Source organism: Pleurodeles waltl, chromosome 6 (genome assembly GCF_031143425.1).
Source record: "Pleurodeles waltl isolate 20211129_DDA chromosome 6, aPleWal1.hap1.20221129, whole genome shotgun sequence".
Lineage (NCBI taxonomy): Eukaryota > Metazoa > Chordata > Amphibia > Caudata > Salamandridae > Pleurodeles > Pleurodeles waltl.
This window is the reverse complement of record NC_090445.1, coordinates 121,571,430-121,593,676: the sequence shown is the minus strand read 5'-3', so window position 1 is coordinate 121,593,676 and position 22,247 is coordinate 121,571,430. Positions and strand designations below refer to the sequence as shown.

Genomic DNA, 22,247 nt, shown 5'->3' with positions numbered 1-22,247 from the left:
TATGAATCTTTGACTACCTACTGCTGCTGTATACCAGGCTTCTTCTGCTACGTTCACACCAATCCAACCACCTGTCACATAACCCAGAACTTCTTGCGTGTCAACATTTTGTCCCAGGCTTCTAGTCCCATCCCATAAAATAAACAATCATTCCTCCTACAAACTCCACTTCTTTCTATTTTAATGCCCCCATAAACCCACAAATCTCAAATCCATGTCTCTTCTCTTTGTGCTTTTAGTCACATCTCTCAGATCGCCCCCGCCTAACTCCCAGCTCGTCCTATCTCTGCCCTGGGATTCTCACAAACTTGTTCCTGCACCCTTCAGAGAAACCTTCAACTCCCTGATGCTGCTTCTTCACTGGTCTACCTTGGTAAGCTCCTACCCTACCATCCGTCCGGTGCTGACGTTTGGAAGACCTAGAGGGTTTTTTGGAGCTACACTCAGTCACGCTCTTCAATGTGAAGTTACAGTCAGCCATCATGGCCAAAACGGAAATTTGTGTGCCAGCATCTTAGGCCGGCTTTTCCGGCACAGGTCGGGTTCATGCATCCAAATGAGGTCAATCAAAAGACCAACGGTTTAAGACAAGTTTGTTGTCGTTGACGCCTTAAACTTTGCCTTCGAGTGGTCACCGTATTTAGAGAATATTTGGCATGTTGACATGAATTCTGTGTACTGGACGTTAAATTATTATTATTTGATAGTTTGTGGCCTCTTGAGAGAGTGGATTTGTGAGAGTGCACTCCAGAAGCTCGAAGCAGTGTACATAGTGCTGCTTTCCAGGGGCGGATCCTCCCTTAGGGTGGAGGAGGGTCGCCGCCCCCCCCGCCAGCAGCAGAAGCTGCAAACCTTTTACCACAAAGGGATAATAAATGTGGTGGAGGGGGCGGAGCCACGGGGTGATGAGCTGAGGGGAGTGCACTGTGCACTCCCCTCAGAGCGCATGTGTGTTTGGCTGGCCGCCTCGGGCCAGCCAAACACACATGCGCTGTAGGCTCTCTCCAGTCCAGCAACATGGTTGCTGAGCTGGACAGAGCCTGCACAGGCTCCCAGTCTGCCTGGGAGTGCTCAGCCAGGGTGCTCCCAGCCAATCTTGACGCTGCTCTGAGCAGCGTCAGGATTGGCTGCAGGACAGGCTGGGAGCCAGTGCCTGCAGCTTGCCTGAGGAGACGGAGGAGAGGTGCGGCGAGGAGCGGATACATTTTTATTTTATTTTATGTTATCTTAATTCATTTTTCGACCCGCTCGCTGCGCTGCACCCTCCCTCCACGTGCGCCGCCCCGCTCCCTCCTTATTGAACGTGCGAGCCGCGACAGCTGCTTTCATAACCATACATATCGAGGTGAAATGAGGAGAGTGGGAAACTCGCTAAGCATGCAAGCGTCACTTGCTCAGACGGAGGAGAAGGGGCAGTGAGGGTCAGAATGGGACAAAAAGTAGTCCCGGACAGCAAAATAAAGGTGGCCCCAATTAGATAGCTATAAAAGGATCCCATGTTTGCAACGAAAACAGTTCTGAATTTGTAAAGGCACACTGTATAAGTATTTTTCAAGTTAGGGGAGACCACTGGTAGTTGTGGCTGGTGGCATGGTTTCAGCTTGCTGCAGCCAATGTTTGTTTTAACGTAAGGGAGATCAACAGTAAATACCTGACCCAGCGGACCAAGATAAAACAGGCCCACCAAGATCCCCCCCCCCAAAAAAAACGACCCACACACTGACCTGTCAGAACAGCCCACTGTGCACTGCCCGATTGCACATAGGCAAGTCTGACTGTGGGAGCAGCTTGTTCTACCCTGAGAAATGGGTTCAGGTTATAGCTTATTGTTACTCGTGTGAAGCCTGTCTGCAGTAACAGTGCTCCATTAATAGTGATGCTGTTTACATTGAGGCGTGTAGCGTTACTGATGGCAGTGTGTGTTGACAGTGTTCCATGATTATTGGTCACTGTTTCTACATTAATAGTGTGCGAGTGGGTATTGTCTGCGTCGATATGAATAAACTTTATTTTTATAGATTAGTTTTCCTCTTGGCAGCATCTTATGTTTACTTGCTTTGTGAAAGCTTGATGTTCATGTCAGCTTTGAGGACAATGAAGGATCAGTGAAGCAGCCTTCAACAAAAAAAGGTGGAATGGAAGGTTTGTGCACGATTTCTCCTTATTGAAGTTTTTGATAGGAACAAGGCCCAAAGCATTCCTACAATAAGAGGCAGTGGGTAACACCTGGGGGCTCGGCTGCGGGGAGCCCTTGTAGGAAGGTCATTCCGTATGTGGGTTCAGTTCTTGGGGAGGAGCATCTCCTTGGAGTTGCTCCTGAGGTAGGGTCAGGCCCACAGATGGGTTCGATAACTGGGATGGGCCAGTTCCTGCGATGAGGTCAGTGCCTGGGATTGGCCACTTCCTAAGGTGGAGTCCTAAAAGCCAGTTTCCCTGTTGGGGATGTGCCTGAAGGGGGGTTGGGAGCGGGGCTGCTGAGAGACAGATTCTGGGGTTGGATTAGTTGCGTGATGCACCATTCTCTGGAGTGGATCAGTCACAGAGACTTTGTTGGTGGCCAGGTCCAGGGGCAGTGAGAAATACCTGGCATATTTCCTTCTGCTTTGCCGCACTGGACCCATTTACCGCCCTGGTACCGCCAGTGGTGCTGGTCTGCAAGCACGATATCCACAAACACGTTGTAATGCGTCATTGGGTCCATACCGGAAATGTTGAAGCTGAGGAAGGGGAACATCCGCCTGCAGAGAAAGTGAAAGAGAGAGAGAGAGAAAAGGTGAGTTAATGGACCAACCAAGGACTGGGGTAAATCAAGGGACTGCGGGCAATAACTAGCACAGTATGGAGCCCAGTAAACAGCTTGTGCATTACAGAGCTCAGATCATTACATAGCTTAACACACTGCAACACAGAGCTGATGACACTTGAGCCACAACACAGAATCTCGGCTTTTATATACTAACCTGTTTCCCCATAGACACAGAATGGGTGAAACCCTTTGATACAACTTGCCCTTAGCGCATTGCTGTGTCTACCCTGTTTTAGTCAATACACATGTTCTCTAACAAGATATCCAAGAGGTGAAACAGACAACACTCTCAGTGAGTTGCGTGGTACAGATATGCACAGGCCCACGTTCTTAGCCTTTTAATAATTTTATGAACTTCCATTATGGGTGAGACCTTCTAAAAACCTAGCTTGGGGTATGTGTGGTCTTCTGACACACATTCATAGTAGCAATGGACATAACATTCCTCTCCAGACAAATGGTGCAATATATTAATGGGAAATCAATCAATAAAGTCACAATACTTTTGTAATGGTTGGGGGCGAGTAGCAGGACCTCATACACCTCGTTCCAGAGCTGCTCAACGTTATGTGAGATTCAGAATCATTCAAAGTAGGCACTGGTGGGGTGGCATCCCAACAGTTTGATGATCAGTCAGGGAGAAGGGTGGAATCAAAGTGGTCTCCAAATCATGGTCATCAGAGGGGTCATTCAGCACAGACTTGATCATTCTCATTGGGTCTCGAATTAGCCTCTTGAAATGGGATTTTTTTTCTCATCCCTCTTTTGCCATATCTGTCGGCAGACACTATGGCCCTCATTATGAGTTTGGCGGATGGGAAAGCCTGTCTGCCAAACCCTCAACAGGGTGGTCACCACTGTAGTGGCAACCACCCCGCCGTACCCTATTGGTTTCTGCCCACCAACCTAGTGGGAAACAAGCTACAGCATTGTTGCATGCGGCATTGCTGTAGCCCACAGGGTGCACCAGCACCCACCCACGAGCAGACAGTGAACATTGCGATGATGCTGGGCAGGGGGACCCCTGCACCTGTTCTTTGCTAGTCTTTTCATGGTGGTAGAACCACCATGAAAAAGCTGGTGAAGAATGAGGTCGTAATCCACAAGGCAGCGCTGCCCAGGTGGATTACGATTTCTGCCACCGTAAGGCCATTGGGACCGTCGGGCCCAGCGGTGCTGGCGGAACCCTGGTGGTCTGACTGCCAGGGTCTTCATGTGGCGGTCCTGACTGCCACCACGGGGCTGGCGGTCTGAAGACTGACAGCCGTAGAACGAGGCCCTCTGTGCCATTTCGAGTTCCCATTTCAAGAAGGCGGCTCCAATGGGTTTTTATGTAGGAGGAATCAGTCTCCTGCATGCATGGGATGGCCCTGACTACCTCTTCTTGTTCACCTGTTTCTGGCTTGACAACGGTTTTGTATGCTATCATGACTATTAGACAGTTGCCACCACTGTGTGTGATTATGGGATGGTTTTGTCGATCTCCTGGCCCAACAGCATCAACACCATGGTTTTTTTTTGTGGAATCATGGGGAGTGTTGAGATACGTCTTAAGCACTTCTAAAGACCCACTCTCTGTTCTCATGTTCCAGTTTAGCAGTACTGGGGACTTTGTTTAACCTCCCTATGAGCCCCTCACCTTCCCTGTTGGCTTGGGGACATTAAGGTGCAATCTTACTACAGGTGATTCTAAGAGACCACAGGCAAAGGGCAAACTCGGTACCCTGGAATAGTTCTCAGTCAGTATGCCAGGGGCTGCCAGGATATTCTCCAGCTCAGATCACCTTATCTGCCCATCTGGGAGGCAAGAAAACTCAACACTGATGCAAGAAAATGGAGACAGGGGAGTATCGTCTCTGACAATAGGATCAATGGTTTCACCTGGCCCAGCTTCGTGACACGGAACGCAGCCAAGCACCACATTTTCGACCTACTGATTGATGCCATGAAACAGGATGTTATGATGTATTTGCATGTTCATCTTTTCTACTTCCTGGTGTTTCAGTTGTGCTTGCTAAAGAATGTTTTGTACCAGAGACTACAATGCAGCCGCCGCTCAAAGGCAGTGCTTCCTTAGTTACAGACCGCTCATCTCACACATTGGACTGCCTGCAGCATTCTCTTACATGCCTTTGCAGGATATAGCTCCATTCATTCTTGCCCATGGAGAGGCATTCGTCAGATACAGTTGGTGCCACCATGCCTTCCAGGGAAGCAGGGATGGTCTTCAGCTATTAACTACAATCAGCACATAGTCTTCAGTTCCATTTGCTTAGGTGGCTTCTTCAGCAGTAACGCCCCATGGATGGCTGTCAGGAAGTCTGCTGGGTTGCCAGCTTCAGGCCTGCTAACCAGCTCAAATGAGTCTTCCTGGAGATGTAAAATCAATTTCTTAATTTCTGAAGTAGATTTAGATGAGGAGCCTTGGAACAGTGGTATTAAAGGCTGTGATCTGTGCATACTTGGAAGTAGTTACCATAAATTTAAATATGGAGATGGGGACAGCCAGTACTATCCGAAGACAAAAATCAGCACACACAAACATACCGAAAAAGTACACTCATTAAAATGCAGTGTAATCAATGCCAGGTCAGCTGCCAGACATGCCCTCAACATCCATGATCTGAACTTGCTCCTCAATGTGGAGATCTGTTCTCTGACTCCATTGTTTTATCTCTGCAACATCTCGTGCCTGAAATGTACCCCCTCACACACCCACCAACAGGGCAAGGCGGTGGTATAGCAGTGATATGCAGAGAACATTACTCTATATACTAGTTCTCACTGACACACAGCAAAAGCTGTGAAACTAGGCATCAGAGTAGCACTGTCCCACATAATTCAAAATAGTAACTGTTACTGTTCACCAGGCCCAGCAAACAACTTCATAGGCGACGTCACCATCCTCGTGGCAGACCTGTTCCTCACTTCCTGGTATATCCTCCTAGATGGGGACTAACTTCTAGCTCGGGGGCAGCACCATTCTTCTCCCAAAAGTATTCATGGACACTTGTGATGACTTTCAGTTAAAGATACTCTTGATGCCACCTCACACAACAAAGGCAATTGCCTCAACACAGTGTTTCAATAAGTCCTGCAAATCAGCCATTACTCCACAACTATCTCCACGAGGACCAATAAGAGGACCAACAGTTCCATACGGACTGAGATGGAAGTTATAGGCTTGCCTGAAGATCTGTACCGGCTGAGGAGGGACAAGCATTAACCGCGTTGACAATCGTCAGGTCTTGAGATGCCGTACTCAGTGTTCAGCGTTGCTCCTGCACGGCTAGAACATTCTGGAGTCTTTGCATCCTGCAAGTGGTTCTCTGCTCAGGACACATTTAGATGCAGAAATTCTTACGTACTGCTGCGCTAGAAGGCAGATGCAGAACTGAGGCTTCTTCTTCACCTTCCAAGTGAGTGCCCTGATTACCAGGCTAAAGGCATGGTCTAACCTTCTAAGGACCCCTTTTCAAGATGGTGGGCAGTCCATAGGATGTGTTCTAGAAATCCCAATCAAAGATGAAGTATTGTCCTTTTTTGTAATGTCAGTTCCTGGTAGACTATATACAAGAGGGCAGTTATCAAAGAAGGATGAGTCACACCGCATTTGTTCCCTATTTTCCATCACATTTTTCATCGCCTTGTTTCTATTTTTGCGTGAGCTTTTTGCATCTTGCAGCTGGAACTTCTATTGGTTATTTTAAGAGATATTGTCCTGACTCGTTTCTTCTTCATGGCCCATCAGGACTAGTTTGGTGCTTGCGATTCTCATAATTTCTCCTCAACATCATCAATTAGGACTCTTAAGATTGGAGTTTTTTTGTGGGGTTTCCTCCAATCTGGCGCACTCTGAGCGACACACCTGGCACCTTTCACTTATACTGTTCTGAGCAGAGGACACTGTGGATACTGCAGGAGTCGCCATTTCTTTGGACCGTCTAAAAGCTGAGTCTGCAGATCGTTCAAGCGTTCAGTCCTTGACGCCAACAGACACTAACACCGCAAGTTGTGTGCTCGAGGGTGCACATGCTCATGCTTTGGTCTTTTATTAACCTTATGACCTCACAGTGGTTGAGATCATTCTAAAAACCTAACTTGGAGTGGGTGCTGTCACCAACTTCTGACACAACCTCAAACTAGTGATGAGCACAACAGCAGCCTAACGCAGAGCAGACTCAAGGCACTACTGTCCCAATACTGACATCACCATACTGCTACTTCAACATACAGAGCTCAGTGGTCTCCTGCCCCAGTATAGAGCTTAGAGGTCAGGGTCTGCTACCTCACCACAGCTGCTCCATGACCGGCACTGCTACACCACCAGAGCACATATCAGACTGCTGATACAAGCAATATATGACATCCAGGTGATACAACCCCAAGAAAGAGCTCACCAGGCACAACTACTCCCAGTGTAGAGTCAAGGGCCCTTCCAACATAGAGCATCGAGCTCCTGGCACATCTACGCAAAGAGATCGCTATACTGCTGTTCTGACACAGAGCTCAGAGCACTGCGGCCCCAACAGAGATATCAGAGCTCTGCTACCACAACAGAGATATCAGAGCTCTGCTACCACAACATAGATATCAGAGCTCTGCTACCACAACAGAGATATCAGAGCTCTGCTACCACAGCATGGTTCCCATGGCACTGCTGCCTCAACACTGAGCACAGGGCACTGATAACTCATCATAAAATTTAGAGCTAGGACACTGCTACACAAACACGTCAATGCATGGCTACAGCAGCATAGTGATCAGAGCTCTGCTACCACAACATAGAGATCAGAGCTCTGCTACCACAACATAGTTCCCATGGCACTGCTGCCTCAACACTGAGCACAGGGCACTGATAACTCATCATAAAGCTTAGAGCTAGGACACTGCTACACAAACATCTCAGTGCATTGCTACAGCAGCATAGTGATCAGAGCTCTGCAAACACAACGTGGTTCCCATGACACTGCTGCCTCAACATTGAGCACAGGCTAAACCGATAAGCTCAGACGCTGCTACACAAACAGCTCAGCGCGTTGCACTGCAGAACAGAGATCAGAGCTCTGCTACCACAACAGGGAGCTCACTGCACTGCTACCCCCAAATAGGGTCCACATTGCTATACTAACACGGGATAGTAGTGCCCTACGCTCTAACACAGAGCTAACTGCACTAGTACTCCAACATAGCGCAGTGCACTACTACCCCAGCACACAGCTCAGGGCACCAAAATCCTATAATAGATGCCAGGACACTGACGCGCAACACAAAGCTCAGGACACTGCAACCCGAACACTGAACCTAGAGCTTAAGGCTCTGCTACCCCGCGACAGAGATCATCTACCCCTAGTTTTAGGGATTAGAATGATCCAACTCCAACATGAAACTCATCAAGCACTGCTACCCAAAAGTACAGCCCAGGAACTATGACAACAACAAGGGCTCACCACACTGCTACCCCAACATAGAGCTGAAGGCTCTGTTACTCCACCACACAGCTCACCACACTTTTACACCAACACAGAGCTTAGGACACCGCTACCTCAACACAGAGGTCGTGGCACAGACCCTCCACCAACAGAGATCATGCCACTGCTACCCAAAGATAGAGCTCAAGCGACTGACACCTTACATTGAGATCAGATCACTGCTGTCCCAACACAGGGATCAAAGCACTGCTAACAGCCACGGAACACACCACACCGCTGCTGCCCCCTACATTAGAGCTCAAAGTGATGCAAATATATCACTGTTTAATACTCATGCTGTGAATCAAATTCCAAGCACTTTTTATTGATTCGCTGTTTTACAATGCACTTCACAACACTGTAAAACCTGGCCTAGTGGGCCTTGAGCTGAGTAAAACTCTTTAAAAAAAAAACAATATGGTGCTCATCAATCTTTGTTGTCCAAACATAAAGCTCATTAGACAGATCCCAGCTCAACCTAAAGTTCACAGTGATAATTTTAACAACTTCCTTTTTATGTAGCACTTCATTCTTCACTTCCGCATTTCTAAGTGCTGTAAACACTAGGTGTTACGCAGCATAACTGGAGTTATGTGGCAAGGGAGGACCAAAATATGTGGCAGAGTTCACTAAATCACGGGGCAAGAAAATGCAAAATATGCAGCATAATGTGGCAATTTTTTTGGATAATATCAGCTCATCATTTTGTCATTTTTAGGTCGAAGGCTACCAGGCAGCGCATATGTGTTTGCTTATGACTTGTTGTGGGCATTCGGAAAACTCCCCTGGGAATGTATTTTGCCCATTGGTTTTTCAGGTTTGTAACTCAGTTGATTGCGTTCTATGTGATGGATTTATTTGCTTTAGGCTGTCCAGCTTGAGTTCATCTCTCCCAAGAGCATCCTTTGATTATCTGAATCCTTCCGAGTCCTCGTTTTCAGTGAAGAAGCTGTTAAATCTTGTTCTTATCACATTTGCTTTGCGTCAGAGATGGGATCACCCTAAGTACTTGTACTCTTACATTGCCTCCAGTGGTTGGCGGGCCAGGTACCAACGAGGGATCCTTTTACCTTTTTACCTTTCAGGACCATAAATCTTATTTTTTTCCAAATTAATCCTCAGGCTGTTCTTTTCTGAGTAAAATTGTGTGGCATCTAATAAATGCTGAAGGCCAACAGAAGTACGGCTTATGAGTACCAAGTCATCGGCGTATAATAGGTTCGAAAGGACCAAGCCCCCTAGCATCCGGGCGTGAGAGTTGCAACTTTCTAACCTCGGTGTTGAATGCTCCATAAAGAAGTTGAACAAGGTGGGACCTAAGACTCATCCCTGCTCCAGGCCGTTAGTGGTTGGGATGCATCTAAAGAGATGAGTTCCTGTCCCTAGCTTAGCTTGTACCCAGGTCTCTGTGTGTAGCAAAATCAGCTGTTGCAGTAGGGTGGGTGGAATCTTCCAGTTACTCAGTTTGCACCACAGTTTGCCCTTTTTTATGTGATGGAAGGCAGACCTGTAGTTGATAAAACAGAGGTACAGTGGTAACTTAGCCCTCTTTGTGGCATCAATTAGTAGAGAGAGGGTCAGAATATTAGTGTTGTTGCCGGTGTGCTTGGAAAATCCAGTCTGGTTTAGAGGGATCACTACGTTATCGCTGGCCCAGGCTATTAACTCCTCCAAGATAACCCTGGCAAAATATTTGCCATCGTTGTCGATAAGAGCTACCAATCTGTAGTTTTTAACATTGTTTTTATCCCCATGTTTGTAAGTGGGTGAGATGATGGAGGCCCTCCACGAGGCTGGTATTTCCTTCTCCCTTGTAATTCACTGAAAGACCGGAGCCAGGCCATCTTCCCAGTAAATTGGATCTAATTTGAATAAGGGAGGTGGTAAGCCATTAGGGCCAGGGGCCCCCTCCCATCTTCCTTTTTATATCTGCCTCATGACTTGCCATGCTAGGCCTGCAAGCATAGGTGATTCTCCATTGAAGTTTTCCCAAAAGCACTTCGCCCAGGCCTTCTCTGTTAGTTGCGAGCTGACGCCACAAAGTGTGGGGTTTTAAAGTATGCTCATTGTGCGCCAAAAGCATGCGCTGTTGTTGCTTTTTGCATCGTAGAGCAGCTTGGCCCAGACCGATTCTTCATCCTCTTGTTTTTTAAGCCCTCTTTAAGTTGCCTCAGCCTCCTTTGCAAATTGAAATCAGATTCCTGAGGGCGAAGCTTTCTGAGTGTTTTATCTATTGACTTCTTGAAATGCTTGATCCTTCATTTTGGACAACAGTGCGTCTTTCCTGTCAAATCCCTTCCTGTATATTAGTCCTAGGCTTCACCGGGATTGCATGAGCTTCTCCTAATGCCTTTGTAAAAGCTTCCCAATTGGTGCTTCACCCCTGTTGCAATAAAGCTTTAGCAGATTCCAGCAGACTGGTTGAGGACCGGTGGTTGTATTTGATTCTTTTATTGTGTATGGTGTAGTTAGAGCCAAGAACTTCTATTGGCTGGAAAACATTTAAGGCACTCACTTTGAGCGTAATTTTTTGTGGAAGGTTATCGCTGTCATACTTCTTCCCAAAATGGGAGGTAGAGATATTGTGGAACAGAGAGAGAGTCGCAAATGTGTAATATGTAGTTGTCCTGGCTGTTACTGTGTGAAACGTTGCAGATGGCGGGCAATCCTCAGGAAACTGACCGCTCAGGGCCCCAAAGCTGAGATGTTCAACTTCCCCCAATAGTCTCTTAGCTCATGTATTTTGTATTCCACATTTGTTGCCTATCTGGGGAGATGTGCCATAGAGTTGATTGATTTGCTAGAAAGTCATCATCCTCTGTTGAGCCCAGTAAGTGCATGTTGAAATCTCCTATAACTATGAAATTAGATGTTTGCTCCTCTTCTAGGAGCTTTGTTTCCTCACTAACCAGTAAGTTGTCCCCCTTGGCTCTCTCTCTTGGATGCACATATACATTTATTATTACCAGCTGCAAATCCTTGTTTTCGCATGTGGATTACCTCACATGCAACTCTTGGACTTTGCTGATATTTGCTATTGATAAATATATTGCAAGTCCTCCTTTGAGGTGGCTGAACCCAGCTCCTTTACAAGCAGTGAGTTGATGAACCATAAAGCCCTGTAGATGGAATGGCTGGTCTAGCCATGTCTCCTATAGAAGAATAAGGTCAAAAGACTGTAGGTAAATTACCAACTGAGGATCTGCTGTTTTGCTAGCCAGTCCATTTATGTTCAGAGAGCACGAACGTAGGAAACTATTTATAGCTTGCAGATGTTTTTTGTTTTCAGGGTTTGGCAGAAATTCATTTTTCCATTGTTTATTGTGTTCACTAACCAAGCCCAATCTTGGGTTTCTGCATCTTCTGTCTATAGAGGCGTGGCCGTCTGGAAGCATGGTTTGCTTCTGTGCGGAGGAATGCACTCCAAGCTATTTCTAAAGTTCTTGTTACAAGATCCGAGATTTGGTCGCCTGGTGGCTAACAATGGCTCAGGTAGCCTGGATTGTAATGAGGAAGCAGTTTTATCCCCCAGAGCTTGAGTTGCGCTTCCTCTTTTAAAATGTTCCTTGCTGTCTCCTGAGATGACCATGTAGCCTTTGTTGCTTTATTTCCTAGAGCGTTGTTCATTTCGACAAATTCTATGGATAGCATATCAGATGATTTTATATCATCCAGCCTTTTAATTGCTGTTTGTGGTCCTGGTATGTTCCCCCTGCTTAAAATGTCCACTCGTCCTTTTAACTTGTATTCAGGTAAAAAGATGATGGTGTTGGTTTCCACCTGATTCAGCAATGGATTGGATGCATTTGATTGACAGGAATTCAAATGAGGCTGCAGCAGTGTTGATCTGATAGACAAGCATTGAATAATACATCTGGCAGTGAGGCCCCTGCTGGTGATGGTTTCAGTATGACCACTTGTAGGAAGCTGCCTCTGTATATACTATATCAAAGTGAGATATAGGCCCTCATTACAACCCTGGCGGATGGTGGTAATTTGGGGAAAGGTGCTGCCAACAGGCTAGCGGTACCTTTTCCTAAATTATGACATTGGCGGTTTGGCTCAAGCCGAACCGCCAATGTACCACTCCGTCCACCAGGGTGGTAACGGCCGCTGGGCTGGAGACTTTGGTCTCCAGCCAGGCGGCCGTCACAATCCCACCCTCGGGATTATGACCCCGCCTACCGCCATGGTTTATGTGGCAAGCGTACCACCACGAAAACCATGGCGGTAGGCACTATCAGTGCCAGGGAATTCCTTCTGGGTTCAGGGAGGCCCTTAAATCCTAGATTTAGGGACATGTTAGGGGTCAGAGGGCAGGAGCCAATGGCTACTGTCCCTGACGGTGGCTACAACCTCCTTGTGCCCACTTCTTGAGGGGAGGGGGGCACATTCCTATCCCCATTGGTGCCTGTTCTCCAAACCAAGATGAAGGATTCTGCAGGGAGGGGACCACCTCAGCTCTGGGCACATTAAGGGTGGTCCTGGCTTGGGTGGTCACTCCTCCCTGTTTCCCTAATTTTCCTGCCGGACTTGCCGCCAAAAGTGGGGCTTTGCTTGGCGGGCGGGCATCTCCTATAGCTGGGGTGCCCTTGGCCACTGTAACCCACGGCTTGATCCTCTGAGGCTCACTGCCAGGTGTTATAGTTCCTGCAGGGGGAGGTGTGAAGCACCTCCACCCAGGACAGGCTTTGTTTCGTCCACAGAGTGCACAAAGGCACTCACCCCATATGGTCGGAAACTCGTCTGAAAGTGGCAGACTGGCACAGACTGGTCAGTCCTACACTAGTAGTTGGGCTAACATACAGGGGGCATCTCTAAGATGCCCATTGTATGCATTTTTCAGTAAATCCCACACTGGCATCAATGTGGGTTTATTGTGCTGAGAAGTTTGATACCAAACTTCCCAGTATTCAGTGAAGCCATTATGGTGCTATTGAGTTTGTAATGACAAACTCCCAGACCTGAGGGTCCTTCCTCCAGGGAATGTGGTGGCATACCTGTTGATATTTGCATCCTCAAGAAAGAGGCATGCAGAATTGGGCACATTTGATCAGGAGTCGGAGCAGCTGCCTCCCTTCCCAGGGTAGGGACTCCTTGGGATGCGTCCATTGTATGTTTGGTACATTTCTTTATGTCCGTGGGAAGGTCAACTAGCATAGATGGCATGTTCGGTTGATAGTTTCTCACGACTGGGGCACAAGTGCAGCCTAATTGCAGTGACTGTGTGCTGGTTTGAGCCCGCTTGATGAGACTATTTAAATCAGCAAGTTTCTCATTGATATTGGAGACGAAAACAGCTAAAGTGTTTAGAAGCGAAAGTTGGATGTCCATTTTATCTGACTGGTACTGTAAAGCATTGACAGAAATCTGAATAATATTCAAAAGTGATGCCCATATGGTGGCCATCTGGGCTTTTTTCTCCCGTTTATGGTCACTTTTGGGAGTTTGGCTTTTATTCTCCAAGAGGAGATGAGGTGTGTATGAAAGTAAAAGCTCCTCCCATTCTTGCGTTATGAGGTAGAGGTATCATAAGCAGGCTCCTGTGTATCAGCCATGTGTTCGGACAAATAGTTCTTAGTGCTGCTAAGGGGTGCAAGGTTTATACCCTGGGAAGTAGCCTTACACTGAAAATTGACACTGATAATGGCAAACAAATTCTTCATTTCGGCTGGAGATTAGGGCGGCAAGGTTAGATAGCTTTGGCGGAGTACTGGTGGATTGCTTGCCGAGTTGTTTATCATTGTGCATTGATAAATCACTTCCTAAAGGCCTCTTTAACAGTTGTATGCTTGTCAGTGTGTTGGCTGAACAGAGAGGGACATCAGCTGTTGGGGCCATTGTTGTTGCCAAGCCACTAGACGTAGGGTCTCCATTGGAGTGAGGCATTGATACCTCAAGCTTGTTGTGCAACCCATCCCTAGTTGTACTGATCTTTGTGGCCATGGTCAACATTTCCTCCATTCGACGAAAATCCTTTGTTGTGACCCATTTTGTTGGTGCCTCCTTGTGGCTGTTACCACACCTTCATGCTCATTGTTTCCTGCATGTGTCAGGAGAGGTGGCGATTTCAGTTTTGTTGGACTCCTGGGGCCTTCAAGCCCCTCTTTGAGATGGTCCACGACCACCAGTTGTAGTGGGGATGGGAGCCCATTTATCCTCAATACTTAAACAAAGTACTGAGCCAGCGTCTTTTAAGAAGGTAAATTTGGTGTTTATTTTCGGCTGATAGTTGGGTGTTGTAGTCGTTATGCAGTCGCCAAAGCTGAAAGAGAGACCCTACGGGACCATGCAGCTGTCTCTTGTAAAATTGGTGCGATAAGATCCTCCCCCTTGAGTGTCTTTTTTTTTTGCTGATGCTACTTGCATCTTGGCTGCTTCTTTTCCTTTAGTTGGCAGCTGAAGTAGCCTGCTGCCTTACTCTGTCCGATCTCATTTTGTTGACCCGTACCCCACTTCTGCGCTCCTGCTGAACTAGTTGAACCTTGCTGTGGGTGGCGACAGTATGACAATGACCAGCACTCCAATATATCCTATTGCTTCTCAACCTTTTGACTTCTGTGGCCCTCTGCTATATCATTAAAGGGGCCCCCACTGAATTATTATTAAAGTCTGGGAACGTCCTTCCTCTACTGAGCTGATGATCTGAACTGCAAGACAATACAAACAATAAACACAAAAAACCCAGAAAAAAGCATTCCATAAAACACATACAGAAATAACACATTTTATTTAATTTGCAAATATAAATAAAAAATGTTTTTTAATTTTAATAGGTACATTGGAGATTATTTAAAAATCAATTGAATCCACACACTGCCCATGCTATGTTCTGTTTGATGCACCTGCACTCCTCTCACAAATCACTCTGAGGATGTTAATTTAACGTTTAGCCTCCAATTTCAAATTCTTTGACATTTACAGTACAAGTTAAAATTTCCAATTGTATATTTGCCACTTTATTTATATACACTTTATTAATCAGTTAAATTATTTAATTTTCTAAGCAGTCACTGACCCCCTGAGGAGATTTTGCGGACCCAAAGAGGTCCCTGGACCACAGGTTGGGAACCCCTGATCTACCTCATTCTATCCCACTTTACTCCACTTCACTCTACTCCAGTCTACCTCACTCCACTCTATTCACATCTAACCCATTCCACTCTACCCCAGTCTACCTAACTCCAATGTACCTCAATTTACCCCACCCCACTCCTTACCACTAACGTTTAGCGATGCTGAACAGTAGCCACACTGATGTACTACATGGCTAAAACACATTGCCAAAACCAGGCATAGTGCTCATTATGTCCTGTTTCGAGGACATAGAGCTCATTGGTGCACAGTGCTTAATAAGTGCCAGGGCACTCGTCAGCAGGCCACTGCAGTTTGCACCACCCACTGCCTCTGCCAGTGCTGCCAATGATAGTGCAAACACTAACCATCATCCGCCTACTGGTATGACAATTCAGACTATTCCAGGACACCAACACTATAACAATGGGCTGGGCGACATCTATTCATCATTTTTAATCTATATTGAATTAATAAAAAAAACTGTTGTTATGCTCACAAAAAGCACCGCCAAGTGGAAGGCTGTCATAAGTGGCAGTGATGACAATGAAGTGCTGGTGCTGAGCATCGGAACCCACCAGCTCAAAGTAAGCACTGTTGGCGCACTGCTACCAAAACACAGAGCTTATCAGTGCCCTTCTACCATAACGTGGAACTCACGAGTGCACTACTATCAAAACATGCAGCTCATCATGATACCTCCTTGCTTGATAAAAGAGAGAACGGCCCCGCTGTCCCCACACAGAAAATAATTGCTCCACGTTGAACCTCTCTCTTTGACAATTATATATATGGGGTTATTTCGGCCAGCCCTCTCTAAAGCTACAATACAGCACTGCCATGAGTTCCCACTGCTTGGCCTGCCCCTAACCAAGCGACCAATAGGACCTTGTTCGTGCTCTATGGGTGGATATTCGATGAACCTGGTGAGGTCACCGAGTTTAAGGCGTGTTTGACGTTACTTCCGCTCTGCCTGGAATATTGCTAAATTGACATTCAAACTCTTGTTCCCGTCCCTTTCAGTGATGCCGCATTTCATCATTAAGTGCAGAGAGGCTAAAAGCGGTCTATGTTCACGAGACCTCTCCTGGACGGAAGTGGAGGCACGGCCCCTGCCCCCAACCCCCAACCCCCTCCCCTCTCATTCGTTACTTTTCTCCCACCTAGGAGTGGTGAGAGCTGGTGACATCAAGTGGTGGTTGCCGAGTCATTTCTGCACCCCGTTGCCTCACCTCGCTTTGAGTGTAGGCGCTGCCAATTTTACATAAATTATTCTTCAAGGCATGCCACAGGTTTCTTCGAAGTCGACCATTTATTATAAGTCAGCAGAGATAAGTCAGCGGTAGCGACGCGTCTATGTAGCAATGGATCAGCCACACTTTCCATTGAAAATGCATTTTTTGACTTGCTAAGAACTTTAGCAACGTTTGATGGGAAATTGTAACTTTGTGTACCTGCCTATAGTATCCAGATACGTATTGGAACAAAGGGAGTAAAGTTAAGAGGGTCAAAAAAGATTTCCGTATTTTAACTTCCAACAATAACGTTTGATCTTTGCTACTGCCAAAAATGATACGAATATGTACATTAATCTTTACTTGGAAGTACCACTTCACTTGGAGCGTGTGCTTCTGTGCCCTTTTGTAAATCCTTTTAGACATATTTGAGAAATTTGATGAGCTAAAATTTCCAGTTATCCTGGCTGCTAAACTCGCAAGAATGAAACAAGTTCTGCTAATCACATTTGTATATTTCAAGAAATGAGATAGGTGGATTATTAAACTGATTTTATTTTTCCTGCCATCTTGTAATTTGCAAATCTGTCCAAACTCATCAGTTCCATACCTTTCGAAAATATTTACACTGAGGAGGTCATACCTGACAACTATCTGTAGGCAACAGAGGGAGGAACATAGCTACGCAGAAGGATAATGGAAATTTGCAAGGTTGGAATTAAAATATTTAATGAAATCGGTGAATGTAAAACTTAATTAAAAAATAAATGATGGTTAAGTTGTCAGGGCTGTGGGTGAGTGCGTGGCCTAGTAGGATGCATGGTTTGATGGACGACGAGCCAGGCCAAAGTGGTATGCCATCAATGTGGACCATATTGTGTGTTTGCCAACAACACAGGGTCTGATTTACAGTTTGAAGGGAGTGAAATTTCTCTAATGTGTATGAAACTTACAATACAGAGTAATATCCACATCTACTATCGACATAGTGTGGTGGAAGAAATTTAGCCAGTGCATTTAAAGTCTACTTAAAATAATGGAGGATTTTTAGTTTGTCTATAGTTTGAATAAGGCCCATAATTTAAACAAATGGTAATAACTGGAAGTGACATTAGACTAGGTCTAGGGGAAATTTAAAGTACACCAGCATAAATAACATTAATTTGGAAATTTCATATTATGCAAAATGCCTGAAAATTGACAGTCCCTGAAATTTACTGTGAGTGTGCAAGAATAACCTGAACGGCCTGAAAGTGAGCAGCTATTGCTCATGCCACGTGCTCTTTACAGAAAAAAAGGTCCTTCCATCAAAAATTGACACAATGATTCATTTTGCCCTAAAATATGGTGCTAAATGACAAATTTACATTTCACATAATTATGCAAAAACAAATTACACGAATAGTGTGCACTCCTATACAAGATAAAAAAAAACTCTTAAAAGTTGTCTTTAAAATTGTTTGACATTTACATATAGGTATTAACGTGGAGTCTTTTGGTGATATCATAAGAGATTACAAGGACGTCATTAATTACACCATTGGTAGAGTCATGCTCTTATTAGTGATGTCGATAACGATGTAATTTCAGATGTTTTAAGTGATGTCACAGATGGTTACGTTTCAAATTTTATCAGTGATATCATGTGTGAAGTTATAAGCACTTTTGTTTTTGTTTTTATTGGACCTTAGCTGGTGAAGTTCAGAGGGGTTAGGTTTTCCTTTTGAACCACAACATCACTTTACCTGTTTCCTCAAAAAAAAAAAAAGAATATATATATATATATATATATATATATATATATATATATATATATATATATATATATATATATATATATTAAGGTTGCCAGTAGACAGTTATAGTTAGGACCTAGGGCCATATGTACAAACACATTTTCCCATAGACACAGAATGGGCAAAACTGCTTGCTACATCTGGCCCCTAGTGTCTATCGGAAAAGTGGATTTTGTTTCACTAATAACTTTGGCACCATTTGACCGATCTTCACAAAATTTTCAAAACTAATTTGCCACTCACTTCAGCTGCTGTCTGGAAGGTTTTGGGGTGATTAGTCAAGTGGAGGCCAAGAAAAAGGGGGTCCCAAAATGTGTTTTCCCCATTCAATTTCCCATAGGGATTTTAGAAACGATTAAAGCCCGAACTGCTGCACAGAATTACACCAACTTTGGTAGAAAGCTAGATTTTGGTCCAGAAAGATTTCTTTTTGTAATCTGGTGTAAATCTGTTCAGTAGTTTTGAAGTTATTGAAGATAAAATATGTATGTATATTTATAGATGTGGATCCACCACTGATCCACTGCAGTGAAACCGCAGATCCACCCGCCAACAGAAGTGCTGTGATTGTCTAGTCGCAACCTGAAGGGAAAGTTATGGCCACCATTTTGTGTATCGGCACTCAGTCCTGGGTGGGGGCGGGGCAGGAATAAAACTTGAAATTAAATGAAGGGGTCAGGGTAGAGGTACCATGACCCCATGGGACTGATGGAGGGGTCTGTGAGGGACCTCTTTTGGGCAAGAAATTGCCCAAAAACGTTTTTTGGGCTGTACGAGGATCCGCGGCTCCACCGAGGTGCTCAGTCTGGCCCCTGAGTAAATCTGTGATAGATCGGGAGATCTAGACCGACGTTAAAAAAGAAATGCATTTCCTCACAGTCTCCCTCACACATCCATTTACACACTCACACACCCAAATAATGTCTCATACATGCAGTCACAGACCAACAGAGCCACTCACACACACAAACACCCACTTACTCACACACCCACTCACACACCCATAAAGCCACTCACACACTCACTCAGACCCACAAAACCAGTCACAAACCCATAAAACCACTACCACACTCAGTCACAGACCCACACAGCCACTCACATACCCATTCACACACCCAGTCACATGCTCATACACCCACACACCCATTTACACACCCACACATCCACTCACACCCATACAGCCACTCACACACCCACTCACAGACCCACAAAACTACTTGCACACCCACTCACAGACCCGCACACCCACTCACACACCCACTCACACACCCATACAGCTACTCACACACCAACTCACAGAACCACTCACTCACCCATGCACTCACATACCCACTCCTACACTCACACACCCACTTACACAACCACAAACACCCAGACACACATCCATACAGCTATCCACACACTAACCCATAGACCCATAGCGTGGGGTTGGCTACATGTAGGGGGTTGGCTGCAGGGCCTGGCCACGGCAGCTAAATTATTGGATTGTAATTAAATGTTACATTCCGTTAAAAGAAAACCCTAGAAATTCACAGAAAAAAACAAAGTTTATAGTGACGTTATAGTTAGGAACAGAATTTTAAAAAACTTTGAAATTCATTACAAATCAAAGGTTAAAGGGATGTTGTAGTTAGGTTCAGATTTTACATACACAAAGCCATAGAAATTCATCAGTTAGTATAGTTATACTTATCACAAGAAACTATAACTCGTGCCCTAAGGTAACTATAACTCACACCCGCGCCATGCACTTCTACTTTCCCTCATATTACATCAATCAGCACTTCTTTTATGACATCATTGATAATATCACACAACATTTGCATAAAATTATTAATGAGAAAACTGTGCATGGTAGGGGCGCGAGTTATAATTATCTTAGGGCAACTCTGCACCCTGATCCCTTACCCTGCAGTGAATGTAAGTGATGTTAGCTTTTTCAAATTTATAACATAATGCAAGTTAGGCTGCAGGTGTTTTAGAACACCCCATGATTGACTAATTAGGTATCTCCGACAAACAGCTTTAGTTATCTGTTGTCCAAAGACCAATTGTGTATAGTACTAGTACTTACAGAGGGGCTTGGATCAGCCCATTGCTTCTCATTGACTGGCTTTCTTGTTTGGATGCCTTTCTTGTCAATCTCATTTGCTTGGTTCCTATTTATTAGTTTTCCTTCCTCTTCTTGTGTTTGTCCCTGCCTTTGAGCATAGCTTCTTTACCATCCTTTTCATTTCATGAGTTGTATCCTTACACACATACATTCAAGGAAATACATTTTTAATTTGCTTTCAGCACTCAGTGGAGGTGCATGCAGGAGCGTCACCCTCCCCCTGCCAGCAGCGGCTGCTGCAAACCTTTTACTAAAAAACGATAATAAACTACATTTATTATTGTTTTTTAGTAAAAGGGGTGGGGCCACGGGCTGTGATGAGCAATGAGGGGGAGTGCGCAGCACTCCCCCTCCGAGCACATGTGTGTTTGGTCGGGTGTCTCGGGCCGGCCAAACACACATGCGCAGTAGGCTCTCTCCAGTCCAGCAACACAGTTGCCTGGATGGAGACAGCAGGCACAGGCTCCCAGTCTGCCTGGGCTGTGACGGCGGCAACGAAGAAGGTACGTTAAAAAAAAAAAAAAAAATCCCCTCTCCCCCACAGGCCACCCCCCCCCCCCCGTTAGCAGCGTGAGCCACTCATGGGTGCATGTCTTTTCTTCCTCTCTCCCCTGTGTGCAGCTTCACCCTTCCTGTCTCAGACCACCCCACACTCTTGTTCTTGCTCTCTGCCCCCTCCCCCCACAGCTTGTTCATTGCTTTTCACACTCTTTCTTGCCCCATTCTGTTTGTCTTTTCTAATCCCAGCTGGCTCTTCTGTGTTACCCCACTACTCACTTCCGCTCGTCAGAGGCTTTTACTTGCTCCCCCACCCACCTCCACGGTCGCCCCTCCCTGTTTTTTTCATTTCATCTCTTTTTTTCGACTTTTTGGAAGGACCCAACAGCTGCAATTTGCTACCAGGCCACTCCTTTCTGCAAATGCATAGTTGCACTCCTTTTAATTATTTTTTTATTTTCTACTCTAAGATGGGTGTCTGGCATCTTTCAACAATAAATTAAACAAAAGCCTAAATGGCTGCCACGTGATGTGCGCTGTTTGGAATATGTGCCCTAATAAATATGCATTCAAACATTTACCACTACAGCGCCAAGGTGAATTTCTTTGTTATTACCATAGTACACCCTAACTTGAGAACTCTGTGATGCTGCCTCACAACTTCCATTTACAACTAATTTACAGCGGAAAACAGCTGGTGCCATTGTCTCAAGGCCTATGTAATGAGGTTTTCTTCTTACAACGCAGATTTGACCTTGTTTATATCTTCTACACAAGAAAGAATAACACAGAACAAACCATTCACATCCAATGAGTGCAATATCCCATTTATTACCAATGTTGCGGGGGGGGGTCATGATTCATGACACCTCCTCATGCTCACTGATGATAATAAATAGAATATTACACTTGGAGCATATACGTTATCTACATAGATGTTAATACATTGAAAACTTCATGGCTTTGCTCTCCTGGATGATAGCCAGGAGGCTTCATAGTTACCAAAGGCTTACTCATCCCACCAGCCGGACACACATCTCATCTTAATGGTGCCCAGTGGAGGGGAAAGTAGGGGTCAGACGGCAGAATACTAATTCCATATTTGATGCAGACTGACCAAGGGGAGCAAAGGTCAATGAGGTTTCAAAACAAATGGGTTGAATGGCCATAAGGTCAATTCCCATAAGGAAATTTCTTGTGGAAAGCGAAAATCCAACTGGATAAATCTTCATCAAAGAAAGGAATGTAGAGTTA

The 22,247-nt window shown here is 45.4% G+C and overlaps 1 protein-coding gene across 1 annotated transcript in view; it reads right to left on the bottom strand.

Moving 5' to 3' along the window:
• TBX21 (T-box transcription factor 21) overlaps nt 1–22,247 on the bottom strand; it is a 111,805-nt gene that overhangs the window by 30,739 nt on the left and 58,819 nt on the right. Inside the window, exon 2 of the mRNA XM_069237505.1 lies at nt 2,584–2,738. Within this exon, the coding sequence (XP_069093606.1) occupies nt 2,584–2,738 (155 nt within the window). The remainder of the gene's footprint in view (nt 1–2,583; nt 2,739–22,247) is intronic.